Here is a 16,282-nt window from a genome sequence, read left to right on the forward strand (position 1 = left end):
TTGACAACAGCATGACATTGTCAAAATGATCGATGAAATAAAACTTCCAGGCTTGCTGATAAATAGTGATGTCATTAGGTTGCATAATCAATCACATGCATTAGCCAACTGCAGTAAAGTCATAATAAAATAAAGCCCTTGAAACGGCCTAGGGGGGTCACCAACATGAGCAAATCTGATTTCACTATCCTTGCACTCTCCAAATTATCCCAGTCAGGAAATGTACCAGGATGATTATTTTCCCCATGTGTTTCCCACTATTACTGCCCCACCTTATGTAGGCTCACTGTGTAACTTTATACACTGTAGTCATATCCAATAAAATTATGTGATTCCTAAAACAGTTTGTTGAAACAGAACTGTGTCCTGTAATGTGTATATGAGGAGGATGTTAGGACTAAAAAGTGTGTACAACCTTAATCTTGTCAGATATAGGAGGCTGGAAACTTTGAAAACATATCAGGAAAAGTATGATCCCTTTAAGAATTCCCAGATTGTACTCTTTGTTTACATAACACAAGGTGCGATCCATGAACAATGTGAGGTGGTACAAGAAGAGAGTTGTTCTCTGAGTTCAATAATTTTGTTTTCTTTGGAATAAATTAAGCGCGATATATTTTCACTTGATATAGTGAATAACTTTAAATAACTATATAAAACACAGTTTGGTCAGAAACACAACCTTGAACTCACGCAAGGTGAAGTACCCCCCTACACAAAGTAAAGAACAAGAGAATGGTACATTCCGGCCCTGCTCCTCGCTGTTTTTGTATCTGCTTCAGAGCGGATTCAACCGCCAAGTAAGTTACATTTTTGCCATGTCACGGTAAAGAAGTTTGAGACCAGTTTATTTATAGAAAAGTGGATTCGTTAGGGCACACCGCGGTATGCCGCTGGATATACAATATGAAATGAGAGCGTGTCGTGCTTTTTGAAGGGAATTCCTGGTGATTTTTGAGCCGCTGTTATTACTGTATAGCTAACGATACACAGTGAAGCCAGAAGCCTCATGTTTTCGTCAAGCCAAGAGGAGCACTGCGCCCCGTCCAAAGACCCAGTGAAATACGGGGAGCTGGTGGTGCTGGGGTAAGTTGAGCCATTGTGATATTCATTTTGGGATATTTTTACTCTGGACACTTTCACAGTGGACGTGATGGCGAGTATTTATCTTGAGGAAGTTTCTCAACAGGGCACCAGCAGCTAACTTAGCTACGCGACCGTAAGTTCTATAAAATGTGAGAATTAGCAATACCTTGTGTTTATTTAAGCCAAATATTTTGTTATGCATAAACACACCTATAGATATATGAGTAAAATACGTAAAGCCCAGTTGAGAAATTCACTCGCTCACGTTACTCCACAGATCAGACACGTGCGCAATCAAAAATATGTACATTTTCGTTTTTGCCGAGTCGGTGGCGATGTTTCATTACCTACTAACCGGTAATAAAACAGCTGGCTCGGCCCATCTGAACATGCTGATGTCCATGAAATAGATACGTTCAGGACAACTTTAGTAACTCGGGTGAAATGAATCTCATACTCAGCAGCTCTGACCGGGGCACTCCTTCCTACCTTAAAGTTGGATTCATGGGGTTTAAGGAATTCGGAAGTGGTAATGGCCCCCTCCCCCAGCCCCCAGGGTTCTTCCCTTTTTCAAAACTATCTGTAGCTCAGACCACACAACTTTACATCTGCATAACATACAACTTATATTGTGTGACTCACATGCACTACCAGGCTTAGGTTTGTGTTTTTTCCAAGAAGCCAGATTTGACTGACATGATTATTGCATTAAGTAGTTTGAAATCACACCTTGCTTATCCCAACAAAAGTCTTGATTTCTTGATGGTCATCCAATGTCTGCTGGTCACATGGTCAGTTAGGGGACCTTAACTGTTACCAGGATTTTGCAGTATCAGCCCATACGTGGGGGATATGGATAAAATCCTCTATAACAATATATGTGAATTGTCACATAATACAAAAATGGGAAACTGTTCATGGATAAAATGACTTAACATGGCATATCTGTTCTTGGCTAGTTTAGCAAACCAAATACTTCCAAAATCAAGGCACTTAATCACATTCACACTCAAAATTATATCAAACTATTGCCAGAAAACAGTGCTGTACATTGCTTTTACAATAATGCCCACAATGGCCTGATACAACCCTAGATAATAGCTACCACAGTATAGATGGTATGGTACAGTTTGTGGACAAATGTATATTGTCTCCCCGGGTTTTGTGTTGTCACATTACCTTACAATAGTCTCTATCAAAGATTGAAAGCTCTTTGTAAGGGATGTTTTCTTTTGAAGACTTTTTATTCAAGGTAACTTTTCTGTAAGGTAGTGATTGCAACAAGCACTGGTGGATAATTTAGTTGTGTTTTATTTCTGTATGTCTTTGTATATAACAGTAAACCTGACTGTATTTTTTGTCACAGATTTGAGTATTTTATATCAAAACACCATTGGAATCTTGGTGCTGAAAGTTCTGCCAATAATCTTTTTAAAGGATATGTATCAAACCTCAATACTTTTTTGGTCCCAAACAAAATGTGTCCATAACACAGAGTATTGAAAACAGTCAAATAGCACTGCCACTAACGATTATTTTCATTATTAATTAGTCTGCAAATTACTATCTCGATTAAACATCTGGCCCCAAAATGTCTGAAAAATAACTTACAGTTTACTGAAGACCAGAATGAAGTCTTCAAATTGCTTGTTTTTGTGCAACCAACAGTCGAAATTCCAAAGAGATTCAGTTTAGTGAAACAGAAAAACAGAAAACTTTAACAACTAGGAAGCTGTAACCAATGAAAGTTGTTTTTACCAGAAAGAAAAACTATTGATCACATTGATTGTAAGTACAATTCTCTGTCGATGGATGAATCGATTATTTGTTTCAAATATACTGTCAAATACTGAAATTTCATAAAAGATCCTGATTCAAATTTTGCAAACCACTTGGCAAAGTTCTTGTACTATGTTTAGACATTATTCAATATGTGAGTACTTTGGCTTCTTTTGTTCTAAAAAAAAAAAAAAAAGGCAAAAACACTTATTCTTCTCGAAAGGGTTTCAGAGCGTTTGGCATTGCTACTGAAACTATCATATTGGCACTGTTATCACAAAATTTCAAACAATACTCAGCCTTAATCTGCTGAAGTAAAAAAAAAACAAAAAGTAAAAAAGGCATTAGTACACATGTCTCATCCTGCCACCAAGTAAATACTTGTGTCTTTGTTTACGTCAGAACTATATCAAAGCCACTACTGGGTTTTTTTCTGGATTCGTTCAGGAAAAGCTGCAGCCAGTTATCATTGTAAACAATCATGTATATATTGATAAACTGTCAAGGGCAGCAGCTGCAACAGATGATGATAAACACCTGCTGTGGCATCAGTGATTGGAGTTTGGACAGCACTGAAATTCTTTTGAAAGTTATTAAACTTATAAAGAACATTTTTAGGTATCTGTGCTGCTGGTAGCACATGTATATAGTGTTTGTTTAAAGCACTTGAAAAGAGATGCTAATGAAGATAATATACAGAGCCTGGTTTAGTGTGGTTTAGTCCCTTGCCCTCCACCCATACAATTACAGTCATACTGCTTATTATAAGGGTCGAAAAGTGCTGACTGCTTATTACCCCGGGCTGAACATGTGGCATGTTTGAAGCTGATGCTTTTGTTCTCTCTCTTGACATAAAGACACATATTTGAATCAGATGTGATGGGTGTATAATCACTGCCATGTCATCACATCCCATTGATAAAACTGATGGTAGACAAGATAGCTGACAGCATGGAACAAAGCTTGTTTGAGCAGCAGTTCCCTCAGTGGTTTGTTGCCACGACCGAGGTGGCTCTTATTACTTGCATGGCTGCCCCCCATCTCTGCCTGGGCGGATTGGCTTGGTGCTGGTCAGTGAAAAGGGGGGGCGGCGGCGGCTGTGTGGGTATCCTGGAAATGAAAGGATGGATTGATCAGGACCCAGCCTTTGCCTTCCTCAGCTTCCTCTGTCCATTGTGGATGGAGAGACTGGGCCTATTGATTGAACTTTGTACATTTCTCTCTCAAGAAACGTTCGGTAAAGGAAGTGTGAAAATTTACTTGGAGACATCTTTGGTACAAACTGGCACTGATTTTTCCTTTATTCTTCCAAGGAGAAGTGTGATTCTTTTGCCTTTCTCAAGGTCCGAGTGTAGGTGGAGCATGTGTGGTTTCAGTGTCTTGTGCAAGGTCAAATCAGTCAGATGGATACTTGAGGCCACAGCAGCTTGATTATGAGTTAGTCCTTGCTCATTCTGCCATCTGGCTGTCTCCCATGTAGTGCGGATGCACTAAACATGAATTTGTACAGTTTAAATTGACCTATATGAAACACTAATAGCCTGCAGTCTTGTTTGCAGCATTATTTGACCCCTGTGGCACCTTTTGTGACCCCTTTAGGCCACCCTGCCTCTGTGTCATGCTAATGAGTGTTATAACAACTCAGCATATCTCATCCTGCGAACACTATCCTTTCATGTTAGCATAAGAGGTAGGAGGTGCTGTTGGCTCCTTAATGCAACCCTGGAGGATAGGTGATACGCCAGAGTCTTCTAATCCCTGCTACAAAGTATTGGAAGGTAAATCCGCTGTCTGTCTGGCACAGGTCAAAAGGGAAAGCGATCACAATTATTTAGAGCACAGCTTTAAAGAGCCTGTCCTAGCTAATGTGACGGTAGTGGTTCCTGGATGACAGAATATTGTTCCTCAATGTAATGATGAATAATAGAAGGCATGTGTGCCATTGCTCAGAGAGCCATGGTTATATTCAGCAGTTAGAATTCAGCATGGCGAAAATGCTAAGCTGCATATCATCTGATTGTGTGCTGTATGTGAGACATCCAGGCACAGGTATCCAGCTGATAGGCCCACTCAACTAAATAGAAATCTGAACAATATGTAGGCCTACTGTAGCTGCTCTTTATTTAGATGGGGAGTTTCTAGGACAAGCTTAATAAAATTGGAATATAGAGTCAGCAGCACAACGTTAAATTAGCTTTAAAGTGCGTTTTTTAATGAGAGATAATCAATATTTCTATCCCATATGGATCTCTTTCAGGCTCAAGATTATCAACATGTTTATAAGCTCTGGTTAATAAACACCATAGCCATAGGAGTAAATTTAACATTTAGTTTTTCTTTAATTTTGATGTGCTTTCTGTTTTAAACTTGTTACCAGAGTAGATCTCTTTTAAAAGTAACATGTAAAAGAAAATAACTATTTGACAATAATCAACATTGGAAGTAAAACCTGAAGATAATTACATATATGGATAATTTAAACATTTTAAGACAGTTAACATTTTTATAACAGTTATCTATCCACTACAATGTATTAGTTGTAGTTCTGTCCACAGTATCATCCAGTGCCTTTCTAGGTCTCTGTGGGTGGCTTGTCCTACAGGCCAGCTTTGTGCACTGTGCTGACTGGGTCCATGTGTTTCCATGCCTGGCCAGCCGTGTGGAGACATGGGACAGGTGGACTAGCTTGGGAGGGAGGTAGGGTGGGGAGGAGCAGAAGGAGGCTCCTGTTGCTACCGTTGCATTTGTGTTGCAACAAAGAGTAGAAATGTCAGATTATGCAGTGATTGGTTGAGTTCTTTCCCTCATGAAATGCACTGCTGTACAAACCGGAGGCTTTAAATAGATTTATTTCCGTTTTGTAAAGTGTCTGTTCAGCATACTGTGGTTACATGGGAGTGACAGAAGGTCTGTGTGTTGGATGGGAGTAGAGCATGGGGTGTCCCAGCTGTAGGAACCAGCTGGTGGATGGGGAGAGGACCAGTCCTACCGGAAGGGGCTTCCTCATTCACAAGGAGCAGCCTAGGCTAGGAGCCTCATAGCAGACTGAAGGGCAGAAGTAGAATCTAGCACTTAGAAGTGAAAGTAGAGAAGGCTCTTAGATGCTTCTCTGGTGGAGCTGAGGCTTTGAAATTGAGATCTTAGAGCTGTCTGTATCAGTGTATAAAATTCAGCTTTGAGAGAATGTGTTTCAGTCATGTGAGCCAGTTCTCCACCCAGACTGCACGCGTGCCCAAAGTGATAGCAGACCTGACGTGCATCTTAAAACCTGTTCCTGCTTGGAACACAGAGCAAAAGAACAGCTGCCGTTTACACAGAGCTAGCTCACTGAAATCACAAGCACCAGAGTGCATTATGTAATAAGAGACATTATCCAAGGTAACGCTTAGACTGCTAATAGGGTGCATTAGATTGCCAGTGATGTAATGCGTGGCAAAGCTCCTTTTCAAAACGCATGAATGTTTTTAATTCTCCATGTTTACTTGTTATATGATTACAAGAATTTTGCCTGTAAATCTCATTAGACACATCTTTTTTGCAGCTACAAAAACTGTTTGCATTTTTGTAAAAAAAAAAAAAAAAAAAAAAAATTAAAGTGAATTTGCTGTTCTTTCTCTCCACCCCATCCCCCTCTGTGACAGGTACAATGGCTCTCTGCCCAATGGAGATCGGGGTAGACGGAAAAGCAGATTTGCGCTATACAGGAGGACCAAAGCCAATGGTGTTAAGCCGAGCACTGTGCACATCCTCAACACACCCCAGGCCAGCAAGGTACAGAACAGATCGAAAGATGAATGAGTGATTTAATAAAGAGACTCTCCGTGGGAATTAAGTAATTTCTGCTTGCCTTTTGATGTATAATTTAGACAAAAATGTATACAAACATGTAAAGAAATAACTGAAACAGTGTGTGAAAAGTAATTTTGTCAATGCATTAAGTTAATTTTGAATTCATATTGTTATTGAACTGAGCAGATTTTAGATCTTCAAAACCAAAACTGACTTTTTCAGAACAGCACCATGTAGTTTTTTTTTTTATTCAGTAGCTTATGGAACACGCAGAAAGCCCCTTTACATTATTGTTGGCAGACCTTAATGTTGACATTTCCCTTACAATTGCAATTCCAAGCCAAGCCCCATAGCTTTTTCTCTGCACCAGAGTGCCTGCCAGAAACTGCCCCATCCAGTTTAACATGTCTGCCTCTCCGCATTCCTGCCTTTGGTTCCCAAGCAAAACTGCTAAACAATCTGGAGGACCTGCTTACCTCTGCACCTCTTGGAGGCCAGTATTTCAGACATTTGTAGAGAGTTTAGCTTGCTGGCCAAAGGCACTCTGGTTCAGGTTACTCTCACCTTGTGGAACTTGACTCCTGATATCTGCTTAGAGGATTTTTCTGTGACTGGGGCTTTTTCATCGCATAGACTGTGCGTCGCTCCATTCGAGTTTGAGCTCAATGTTCCTGCTGTTTCACAACTACAAGTTGTTTCGCAAACCATGTTGCATTGGTCTTTATGATACAGCTAAACTGAGCCAAGTATGCCATTTTAACAGTTAGTGACAGACTGTTTTAGAGATAGGAACTGCTGTGACCATCTTCCCCTTTTTAACACTGTTCCTCTCTGCCACCGTGCTACCAGGCCTGGGATTAGGAGGGTGAACTGAGGAGGAAGTTGTCGCAGTAGGCTTCCAGCTGTACACATGGTCAAAAATAGCAATTCCTCATGGAACAAGCAGGATGGTGTGCTTGATTTGAGGAGAGCTTTCTTTTCTATATTATTTTATATTCTCTGGCAGTCCCCACCAGCCTACTCCTGTTCCCTCACAGTGTTGCAGTCTCATACAAATGAACTGAGAATACTCTGTCGCTGAGAAGCTGAGAGGGAAAGCTCACGTGTCTGTGCACACTCTGGTGTTCATGACAGATAATGAGAAGCTCCCATGCTGCCACTGCCAGCCTCCTATTCAAATCCTGCCCCTGCTTTCTCATCTCGCCACTTGATCTCAATTACTTCATTTGTGCATGTGATTGCTTGCATTGGCTTTTTATTTGGGGGATGGTTGGCCCGTGACGGTGTTTTTATTTTTACTCCTTCAACTCAGGGAGGATGTGTGTGTGACAGTTTGGGGGTGGGGTGTTGTGCCTATAAAAATATAGCTTTCTGTTTGGAGTGTGTAGAGACTTCTTTTAGCCGTTGAACAGGTGGGGCACCATTTGTTGGTAGCAGTGCAGTCGAGACAAGACTGCATGTGATGATGACATTTGTCCGCGTCTGTCTCTGATGTTTTAGCAGAGTGTGGCAGCGCTGATGACCCACTTTCTCTCTCACTGTTTCCCTCCTGCACGTGACAAAGAGAGGGAAAGGGGGGGTGTTTGGAAAATGGAGTTTGCAGATTAGAGTGGGATGATAGTGGCATGTGGTAAAGTGTTGATGGGAGCTGGGCCTGTGTAGCTTTAACCCACCCTTCCTCACTACAGTGACTGAGGCAGCTCAGCTGGTAGACAAGCTTGTGTTAACTGAGGCCACTGGGCAGTTTATGGTCACTGTCACGGGAGTGTGACTTTACACGCTCTTCTCTGTTCCTCTTCCAGAAATTCCTGCCACAGATCTTTTTGGTAATTTCATGAAGAAATTATGGAAAAAGTCATGAGAGGCCTTGCTTTAGCTTATGTTGTAAAAAACACAGTAACAAAATTCACCATGATAAAAAGCCTGGGAATTTTTAGTTTTAGGTAACAGGATTAAAATAAGGACAAATATACATTTTCTTCTAAAAACACTATAGCTGTCGTAGACTGATAGGATCTGACTCATCAGTTGAGCACAATGCATTTTAATAGTCGGGTTGGGTTGGGTTAAGAGTAGGCTCAGCAATCATTCAATGATTGCATAAGGCATTTGGTAGCATAGCTCCTGTTTGTGAACCTCTGGCTCTCTCACATCCGGTGTTAAAGCCACAAACTGAGACATCAAAGTGTTTCTTCTGACATAACTATGACACAAAACAACAAAACACTCTTGTGTTTGTGCTCATATTTCTGTCATCCAGATTATATGTATTTGATGTGTTGTAATATATTGATGTGTGTGTTATATTTCAGGCTGTGAATTGTAAAGGCCAACATAGCATCTCCTACACGCTGTCCAGGAACCAGACGGTAGTGGTGGAGTACAGCCATGATAAAGACACAGACATGTTTCAGGTAAAAGTCAGTTTAATGTCACTCTTGCATGTAAAGAGGATTGCATGCGTTACTCTTTTTGAACATCCTATTGGCTCCTCTACATTTGATTTATTGTACTAACCACTATGTAGTCCAAATATATACACATTTTGTTATCTTTTCCCCCCTTGAACCTTATCCTCCACCAGGGATTGCGTGTGCCCTGTGTGTGTACTGTCAACTGTTCTGTCTGTAGCATTAATCTGAATGTACAGCAAGAAGATGATGACCACAGGGAAGTTAGCACTGCAGCACGTGCATCATATGTACGCCTGTATTGTGTCCATGTGTCTTTTAAATAATATTGAATAAATGGACACTGAGACCTGGCAGAGAAGGGTAACCATTCAAAAAATAGGACTTGAGGACAATTTGGGATTTTTAAAATGAGGAAATGAATGGGGGGAAATGCTTATTTTTACCTCTGTTTGTTCAGCTTGAGGAATGTTTGGACATTTTTCACTGCTGAGCGCTGTGGTCTGTGTAAAATAAGCCTGAAATATTCTTTTTGAACAAAAAAAGAATAGAAACTTGGATTCTCTTCAGAGATGTACCGATAGAACAACAACATGCTGCTGTACTGAACTCTGTGTACCAAAGTGTATCGTGTCTCAGCATTTTTTAACACACACACACACACACACACACACACACACACACACACACACACACACACACACACACACACACACACACACACACACACACACACAGTAACAAGATCTGTTGCAGTATCATTCAAATGTTAAACCGCCACACACTGGCAAAAGGCTGAACTGCCAGGAAGCAGAACAGTTCAGAGCTTAAATGTCCGCAGGGAATTAAAAAGAAAACCACTGCTAGTGTCCATGTTCATGCCAGTTCACTGACACAGGGTCACAAAAGACCAACAATATAGCATGAATGATTAATTAAATGATTGAGTAATAAAATTACTGTGTTTTGAAGATTGGGCGTTCCACAGAGAGTCCCATCGACTTTGTGGTGACTGACACAGTAGCAGGAGGCCAGGAGGGAGAGGAGACTCCCATCACACAGAGCACCATCTCCCGTTTTGCCTGCCGAGTTGTCTGTGAGCGCAACCCCCCCTACACTGCTCGCATCTATGCAGCCGGGTTTGACTCCTCCAAAAACATCTTCCTAGGGGTAATTACTAGTTAGTGTACAATGGTAGATATACAGTATCTTTATCTACACTGATGTCTTCTGTCTTTGTAGCCAGATAAACAAATGCAATTTCTGTTGTTTGTAATGTTATTCAAAAAAAAGTTGAATGCGACACAGCACATCAGTTTGCATCATCATCTGTGCTCTGTGTTGCCTACAGGAAAAAGCTGCAAAATGGAAAAACCCTGACGGTCACATGGACGGCCTAACAACCAATGGCGTGCTGGTAATGCACCCCAGGGGTGGATTCACAGAAGAGTCCAAGCCTGGCGTATGGAGAGAAATCTCTGTTTGTGGTGATGTTTATACACTAAGAGAGACTCGCTCAGCACAGACCCCAGGCAAACTGGTCAGTATCTTCAAACACAGAGACTACATATACTGTGACATAACTGAAGCACATGTTTCTCAAGTCACACATCCTGTTATGATGATGATCACATGAGTGGCATAAGCATTCTTTGTTTTTATTGCGAAGTTGAACTAAATCTGTCTCTGCTACATCACCACCTGCAGGTGGAGAATGAGAGTAATATACTGCAGGATGGCTCCTTGGTGGATCTTTGTGGAGCTACTTTGCTGTGGCGTACAGCAGAAGGCCTCTTTCACACTCCCACACAAAAGCACCTGGAGGCTCTCAGGCAGGAGATCAACGCAGCACGGCCCCAGTGTCCTGTAGGTCTCAACACCCTTGCCTTTCCAAGCATGCAACGCAGCCGCGCCCTCTCCTCCCTGGAGGACAAGCAGCCTTGGGTGTATTTGGCGTGTGGCCACGTGCACGGTTACCACAACTGGGGCCACCGTTCGGAGCAGGAGCCCAACACTCAGCGAGAGTGTCCCATGTGCCGAGTGGTGGGGCCCTATGTACCACTGTGGCTGGGCTGTGAGCCGGCCTTCTACGTGGACACAGGTGCACCCACACACGCCTTTGTGCCATGTGGACACGTGTGTTCAGAGAAGTCAGTCAAGTACTGGGCGGAGATCCCTCTGCCCCATGGCACCCACGCCTTCCACGCCGCCTGCCCCTTCTGTGCCACCCAGCTCAGCCTCATTCAGGGCTGTTCCAAGCTAATCTTCCAGGGCCCGGTGGACTGAGCTGAAGGGTCCTGCTCTGGCAGAGAAGATTAGACAGGAATGCCAACATGCTGTGAAACTGTTCAGATTATTTTGTGCTTTCTTTTGTTCATGTAAACCAGCTGTGGAAAGGAGTAAGTCTTCTCAACTTCTGGTCATATGCTGTGGATTCTACACAACAGAGAGCCATTACAGATTGTTCAGGGCCTCTTGTGGCTGTTTGGATGGCCACTGTGGGATACAGAGATGTGGAGCACACTGGACCACAGATCCCTGGCTCTGCCAGACTGAAATACTGTTTCAGCTGTCCTGCCAACCAACCGCTTTAAACAGGGCTCCAGCACTGAGCTGTTTAAACTACAATGCCTGCTGGTTTTCCATCAGAGGGCCGTAGGATTAAGGTTGTAGGAGGAATGAATCGTTTTTACTCATGAATCAAACTGAACCAGATAATAGTGAGCAGGTGTAGTTGGGTCTGTTGGGGGAAAATGGGGGAAGGTTTTATAGGCTAGTTCCTGGAGGGTCTGAGACAAGGTTTTTACAGAGCCAGACAGCTGGACTGTTGGCTTGGAGAAGCCAAGAGAAACTTGCAATCTAATGGCTAACTAGTTAAGTGCTCCCCATTGGCCTCTTGGCCTTAACCGCTAATGGCATCTAGATCATGTAGCTCTCCAGAGATGGCTTCCATTTGCTGAACAAACTTTAAAGGGGGTGGGGGGATATTTTTCATTAAACTGTGGGAATATTTTTCATAAATGAGAAAAGCTATTTTGTTGAAGGCAAAGAGAGAGTTAGTTTTCCATACAGAAGACATAAGGAAATGACAACCCACATGGATTCTTCTCCACGTTTTTATCTGACAGAAGAAGTATTTTACTACACTGAGGCCCTTGTACTTTTTTGTAATGCAAATGTTAATATATTTTTCTCCTGCATAAATAATGTGTGTGTGAGAATGTTTGAGTATGTGCGTGCATGTGTGATTGTGTGTGCGGGTTGGACTGCCCTTGGGCTCTTGTCTTCATCACCCTACATCATTTCACCCCTATCCCCTCTCCATGATCTCGCCCACCACCCAGAACGCTACCAGAGAGAACATAGGAAATAAACCAAGCTCGCAGGGTGTGACAATGAATGTACTGAAACACATTGACTTCAATTATACAACTCTTTCTCATTGGTGTTAAAGGTACAGGTAAGGCCTATTTGCAGTGAAAGACTAACATTGGGATTGTACAACCTTATGCCATAACCACACCTGCTTGCTAGCCTGCTAGCTTGCTATGTCCCTACCCCACACATGTACTGTATTCAGTCTGCACTGTTGTTAGCTTTATCCCATGCTGGGTCAGATCCAATGATTTATACGCTCTCAAACCTGGGCACAGTCTCAGCAGCATTCAGAGATTATACCAAATATAAGGAGGAGCTGTTTTCTCTCCACATGCAAGATGTAAACCCAAACTGCTGCTATGGTGGAGTGTTGACAGCTCTGGATTACAGTCAAGGCTGTTCAGTTGCATGCACCAGCTCCATGGGAATAATGATATTATCATACCCAATGCCAAATTTGGTAAGTTCTATTGTATGTGGATGAGTCAAGTTGTCCACAACAAAGTAGCAGATGAATTGAAACTAAAGAATCTGGGACGAATATGTGCATTCTTCTGTGATGTTAGCTTGCCAGACTGTGCCCATTGACTACATCAAGTAGTCAAAGGCATTCATTCTGCCGATACTTTATCAATTACAGTAGTGAGCATTAAAATGAGATGTTGACAGTCATGTTTCTATTATAGCATTCAAATGTTCTTCCAAGTATGATGAATAAAATTCCGAGGTATTGCTGAGGGGCAGAATCCACCATGATTAAGGGCTCCTAGACTTCACAACAAAGATAAAATCTCAACAGCAGTGGTGGACTGCTGGAGTATTTTTGTTTTTGGTTCCTTCCTAAGAGAAACATACTTAGCATTCTTAAAAAGTATCAGCAGCATTACGCTTCGCTCATACCACAGAGCATTTCCAGATCACTTGATTTCCTCAGATTTTATGTAACTGCCGCGCAGGGTCAAGTACCAAGCCGCATACTGTACAGTAGCATTCCTTTCAAACACTTTCAGCTCAAACACTGTGCCCGTTGCTTCAGACCGTGTTCTGTAACAGCTGCAGAGTAGCTGCCTCAAACATTCCTCCTTGGTAAACATGGGTGGGGCCCTCAGTTCACCCAAGGGCTTGTTCTATGATTTTGTCTCCTACAGGAACTCTGTACACAAGCCATAGAACGCACTGATGCTCCCAATGCCTCTTTTGCAAAGAATAAAAATATTTTTTAAAAATATGCTAGAGTGAGTTGGTTGTCTCTCTGATTTTAGGCCTGACAGTCTGGTAAAAATTTACACTTGTCGGTAATGTTCTAGGACACTGAGGCAATTTCAAAATGATCCACTGATTTTTAAAAAGGTATGTGCAGTTGATAAGAATTTGCTCCTTTTTATTCATCTACTGCCTTTGAACTCCAGATGTCTCTGCTGTGTTCACACAACACAGCAGCTGTAATGTTTAATCACAGTTACATATGTGTTTCATCATTCCTCTGTATGAGCATTGCTCTTCTATCTTGGTCGCCAAAATGGCCCTGAATATTGATAGCTCTATCAAACACATTATTTTTTCTTTTAGATAAGGGGAAGAGTTTTCTTGAAGTCTATTTTATTCACATTTCATGTTCTATCTTATCAACCTCATCTTAATATTTACCATAAGAAATGATAGCATGAGTAACGTTCCCTGGTGTTCTGAGCAGGGTGTAGTTTCCCTTTGAAGCCACAGGGGGGCACTATTTCCTCAACAATAGAGATGTTGGCACTACGGGCACTAAACCTCTGTGCCTGCGGCAATCAAGAGCCAAAAACACAGAGCAAAGAAATGGAAGTTTGATGTTTTTTTTAATGGAAAAGACTAAAGTATAAATACATCCCAAATACATCTGAAATGAGATAAATTGAATTAACTAAATTGACATGCCTGTGTACAGTATATATGCCCCTATGAAAATCCTCTGTATGTGCAATTAGGCTACCAGAGGAGATGTATGTAGGCTATATATGTAAAGTTAGACATTTATCTTCTACATTCCATATGTCTTTGTTTTTGCATTTTTTAAAATTAATTATACTGTTCTTAGATTTATTTCCAGATTTATTTAAATCCAGGCATCGTACATAAGACATGCCTGATAAATATGCACAGTTGTGAGCAATTTTTAGCTTTTATTTTTCTGTAGATGCAAAAAATATTATACGATGATGATGACAATTTCCATCACTTGCATGTGACTTCATCTCCTCTATAATAAGGGCACATGAAAGGGATTTAAATACATAACATGTCAGTTAGGCGTTTGGAGAGGAATGGAGCTGTGGGATGCCATGCTTCCTAATTAACATTTCTGCAGTAGATGTGAGATGGGTTCATATGTCTGCACACTTGCCTGTTTTTCTGAATGACAGAAAAGACACTGAAGGTGACAGCATGCTAATTTTGAGATCGCTCGGTGGCTCCCCTGCCTTAAGCAGGGCAGGGTTATGCAAATAAAGTGCAATGATACAATTTTTTTTTTTTCTTGAACCAGCTTCCTGGATGAGAAACTAATGTTGATGTGCTATGCTGATGCTGAGCTTTGTAATAGATTGACTTGAACCATAGTACTCTATTATCACCTTTCTGATCCTAATTAACCTCTAACAGACAACCCTTTACACAGCCACAGAACTTAATTTCGCAGGATCATATTTCAGCTGCGTTCATATTTATACTGGAACGTTTGTGTTTGGATAAATAACAGGTTATTTAGCTGAGGCTACGCTAAGGCTATGCTACTAAACAGAAGTCGAGAGGGAGATGATGTTTTCAGGCTCCTGACAGCCTCAGTGTGGCTGCCCAACCCAAGACCCACCCTGCAGGATCAAAGCAGTATAGGGGGAACACAGCCAATGATCATCCCTTAAAAAACTCCATATCTTGTTCATTGAATCTGGACAGATCTGGAAAATGACTCATCAGATGTGCAGCTATGTCATTTGACCTGACAATTTCCTTATGGAGTAAGTGAAGTGTGGAGAGATCATATGTCAATGATGTACACTTTAGTACTGCACTTCTATAAAGTTGGAGATTCACAAGAGACTGAAAGGATAATCAAAATACCCTGATACCCTGACCTTGAGCTCCTACAGAATGACACAGGCTCCAAAAACACAGAATCCTAAAATTGCCATAATGCAACTTAGCAGCACTGTTATCACTTGCTGAGCAGTACTCCTCAGTGTAAAGTGACCTGTGTAAAATCAGTGAAGCTCCCCTTTAAGGAATAATGTGTCTTTCACAAAATTAATAACATAGAAAGACAGTTACCTGCAGAGTCATGATGGTCCAATAATATTATTATTTGAGAATTATTTGCAAAACTTCAATATAATGGTGCTGGCTGGTTGCTGTCAGTATTTACTCTATTACAGCTGGTTCTTAAGCTCAGTTGGAGGACTACAGTCTGCTGTGTGAGTGACCTGCATTATGAAACCATCTAAAAACCTGTAAAATAGTGATCAGATCATTTCCTTAGCTAGACCTGACAACAACACACATTATATTGGAATAAAATGTGTTATTTATTTATATTGGAATATGATGTCCAATAGTTGACTGTAACCCAGCTGTTGCCTTCAAACAGCTGCATTTAAAGGGTTCATTCTAAGTTTTATGTGTTTCTTTGCGTCCTGTCTGCCCTGAGACCTAACATGTGAAATGCCACAGGTGGCTGCGGGCTGTGTGCCAAACTATCAGCAGGACACCTTAACTGGCAAGTTGAAGGCTGTGATATTTACCTCAATTACCCAGCGTGCCACTGGGGTAAATTATATGCAGATCATCATCTGTAAATGGCAGATAGT

The 16,282-nt window shown here is 41.5% G+C and overlaps 1 protein-coding gene across 1 annotated transcript; it reads left to right on the forward strand.

Moving 5' to 3' along the window:
* Positions 1-763: 763 nt before the first annotated feature.
* On the forward strand, positions 764-13,671 carry peli2 (pellino E3 ubiquitin protein ligase family member 2). Its single transcript, XM_056393653.1, has 6 exons — positions 764-1,086; positions 6,507-6,636; positions 8,967-9,068; positions 10,038-10,235; positions 10,417-10,605; positions 10,773-13,671. Exons 1-6 carry the CDS (start codon positions 1,010-1,012, stop codon positions 11,349-11,351), a joined length of 1,275 nt encoding a protein of 424 aa, XP_056249628.1. The 5' UTR covers positions 764-1,009; the 3' UTR covers positions 11,352-13,671.
* The last annotated feature ends 2,611 nt before the right edge of the window (positions 13,672-16,282 follow it).

The sequence above is a fragment of the Seriola aureovittata genome, chromosome 13 (genome assembly GCF_021018895.1).
Source record: "Seriola aureovittata isolate HTS-2021-v1 ecotype China chromosome 13, ASM2101889v1, whole genome shotgun sequence".
Classification (NCBI taxonomy): Eukaryota; Metazoa; Chordata; class Actinopteri; order Carangiformes; family Carangidae; genus Seriola; species Seriola aureovittata.

What these genes read in the sequence shown, in the direction of transcription:
- peli2 (XM_056393653.1), top strand. Translation starts at nt 1,010, where the DNA reads ATGTTTTCGTCAAGCCAAGAGGAGCACTGCGCCCCGTCCAAAGACCCA. An exon ending in GGGGAGCTGGTGGTGCTGGG is followed by an intron (nt 1,087 to 6,506) that starts GTAAGTTGAGCC and finishes CCTCTGTGACAG; the next exon opens with GTACAATGGCTCTCTGCCCA. An exon ending in CCAAAAACATCTTCCTAGGG is followed by an intron (nt 10,236 to 10,416) that starts GTAATTACTAGT and finishes TGTTGCCTACAG; the next exon opens with GAAAAAGCTGCAAAATGGAA.